The sequence below is a fragment of the Anopheles stephensi genome, chromosome X, assembly GCF_013141755.1.
Source record: "Anopheles stephensi strain Indian chromosome X, UCI_ANSTEP_V1.0, whole genome shotgun sequence".
Lineage (NCBI taxonomy): Eukaryota > Metazoa > Arthropoda > Insecta > Diptera > Culicidae > Anopheles > Anopheles stephensi.
In genome coordinates, this window is record NC_050201.1 from 21,678,577 (window position 1) to 21,680,050 (window position 1,474).

Below are 1,474 nucleotides of genomic sequence, written 5' to 3' on the forward strand. Positions count from 1 at the left end.
CGCGGTGCGCGGACTCGGACTGAAGCGTCAGTCGGTATCAAGAGCTACTAAAAAAAGCACGCACCAAAGTCGAAGCTAACCGTGTTACTTAAATTGAGTAAAATAAAAAACATATCACAACGTAGGGACTCAAAGGCAACAGTCACGGGACGAAACATTGTTGCGTAGTGACCAGGATTTTGTTAAATCCACGGGATTTTGGTAAATCCTACGGTTTTTGGAAAAACCGCAAGTGTCGTGTTAGCGTACGATTGCTTTGCTAGTGTGTGTGCGCGAGTTTCTTGTGTCAACATGTCCAAGCAGGATAAATTGCACAGCAAGGAGCTTCGTCGGAAGCAGTACTTGGACTCCATACAACGCGCGTGTGACTTTATTAAAAGCTGTTCTGTAGAATGTGAAAATCAGGTTGCAACGCGTTTAGATCGCCTCGAAAAGATTTGGGAAAGTTTCGAGCGGGTGCAGGACGACATAGACGATATGGACCTTTCTGCGGAAGACTGCCTAACGAATCAACGGATCAGGGCGGAGACAGAGGAGTTGTATCTTTATGCTAAGGCAAAGCTACAAGATATGCTGCCTAAAGAGTCGAAACCTGTTGCTGCTAGCATTCAATCGTCTTCGTCGAGAGTGAAGCTGCTGAGAATCACACTACCTGAATTCAGCGGAAACTTTGATGAGTGGCTTACGTTTCACGACACATTTGTGTCACTAATACATTCATCGAAAGAGATGTCGCCGATTGAAAAGTTTCACTATCTTCGTGCGTCGCTAAAGGGAGAAGCAGCGAATCTCATCCAAGCAATTACGGTGACGAATGCAAACTATGAATTTGCTTGGCAAACGATCGTAAAGCGTTACTCCAACAAAATAATACTGCGTAAAAAGCATATACGAGCACTCATATCGCTTCCAAAGATGAAGGACACCGGAGCAGTACCACTTAACCGCTTAATTGACGATTTTCGAAGGCATGTGCAAATACTGCAGCAGTTCGAGCAACCTATCAAATCGTTCAGCTCAATTCTCATTGAGTTGATGGCGGATAAGCTGGACGAAGAATCTCTGCGTGTGTGGGAAGAATCCCAAGCCGATAATGATCCGTCATTTACTGAAATGATGGAGTTTTTGGAGAAACGTGTGCGTGTGTTAGAAACGTTGGCGATCGAAAAAGTGTGTGAAAGAAGCAAGCGAAAACAAAAGTAGTGGTAAACGCGGCCACTACAAACACGAAAATCGTGCCAGTGTGCGTTATGTGCAAGAGGAAAGGACACGGCATAGCGTCATGCAGTGTATTCAGGAATATCAACGTACACGATCGGTTAAAAGTGATCAGTGAGGAAAAGCTTTGCAGAAATTGCTTGAGCAGTGGACATTTGGCTCATATGTGCTCCTCCAAATACAATTGTCAGCAGTGTTCTCAGCGCCACCATACCTTACTTCATGTGAATAGTAAAAACAACGATGTATTAGTTGC

At 44.4% G+C, this 1,474-nt stretch overlaps 1 protein-coding gene across 1 annotated transcript; it reads left to right on the plus strand.

The window, feature by feature from the left end:
* The first annotated feature begins 291 nt into the window (after nucleotides 1–291).
* On the plus strand, nucleotides 292–1,203 carry LOC118506929. The gene has a single exon (XM_036044771.1). The coding sequence runs from the start codon at nucleotides 292–294 to the stop codon at nucleotides 1,201–1,203; it is 912 nt and encodes a 303-aa protein (XP_035900664.1).
* The last annotated feature ends 271 nt before the right edge of the window (nucleotides 1,204–1,474 follow it).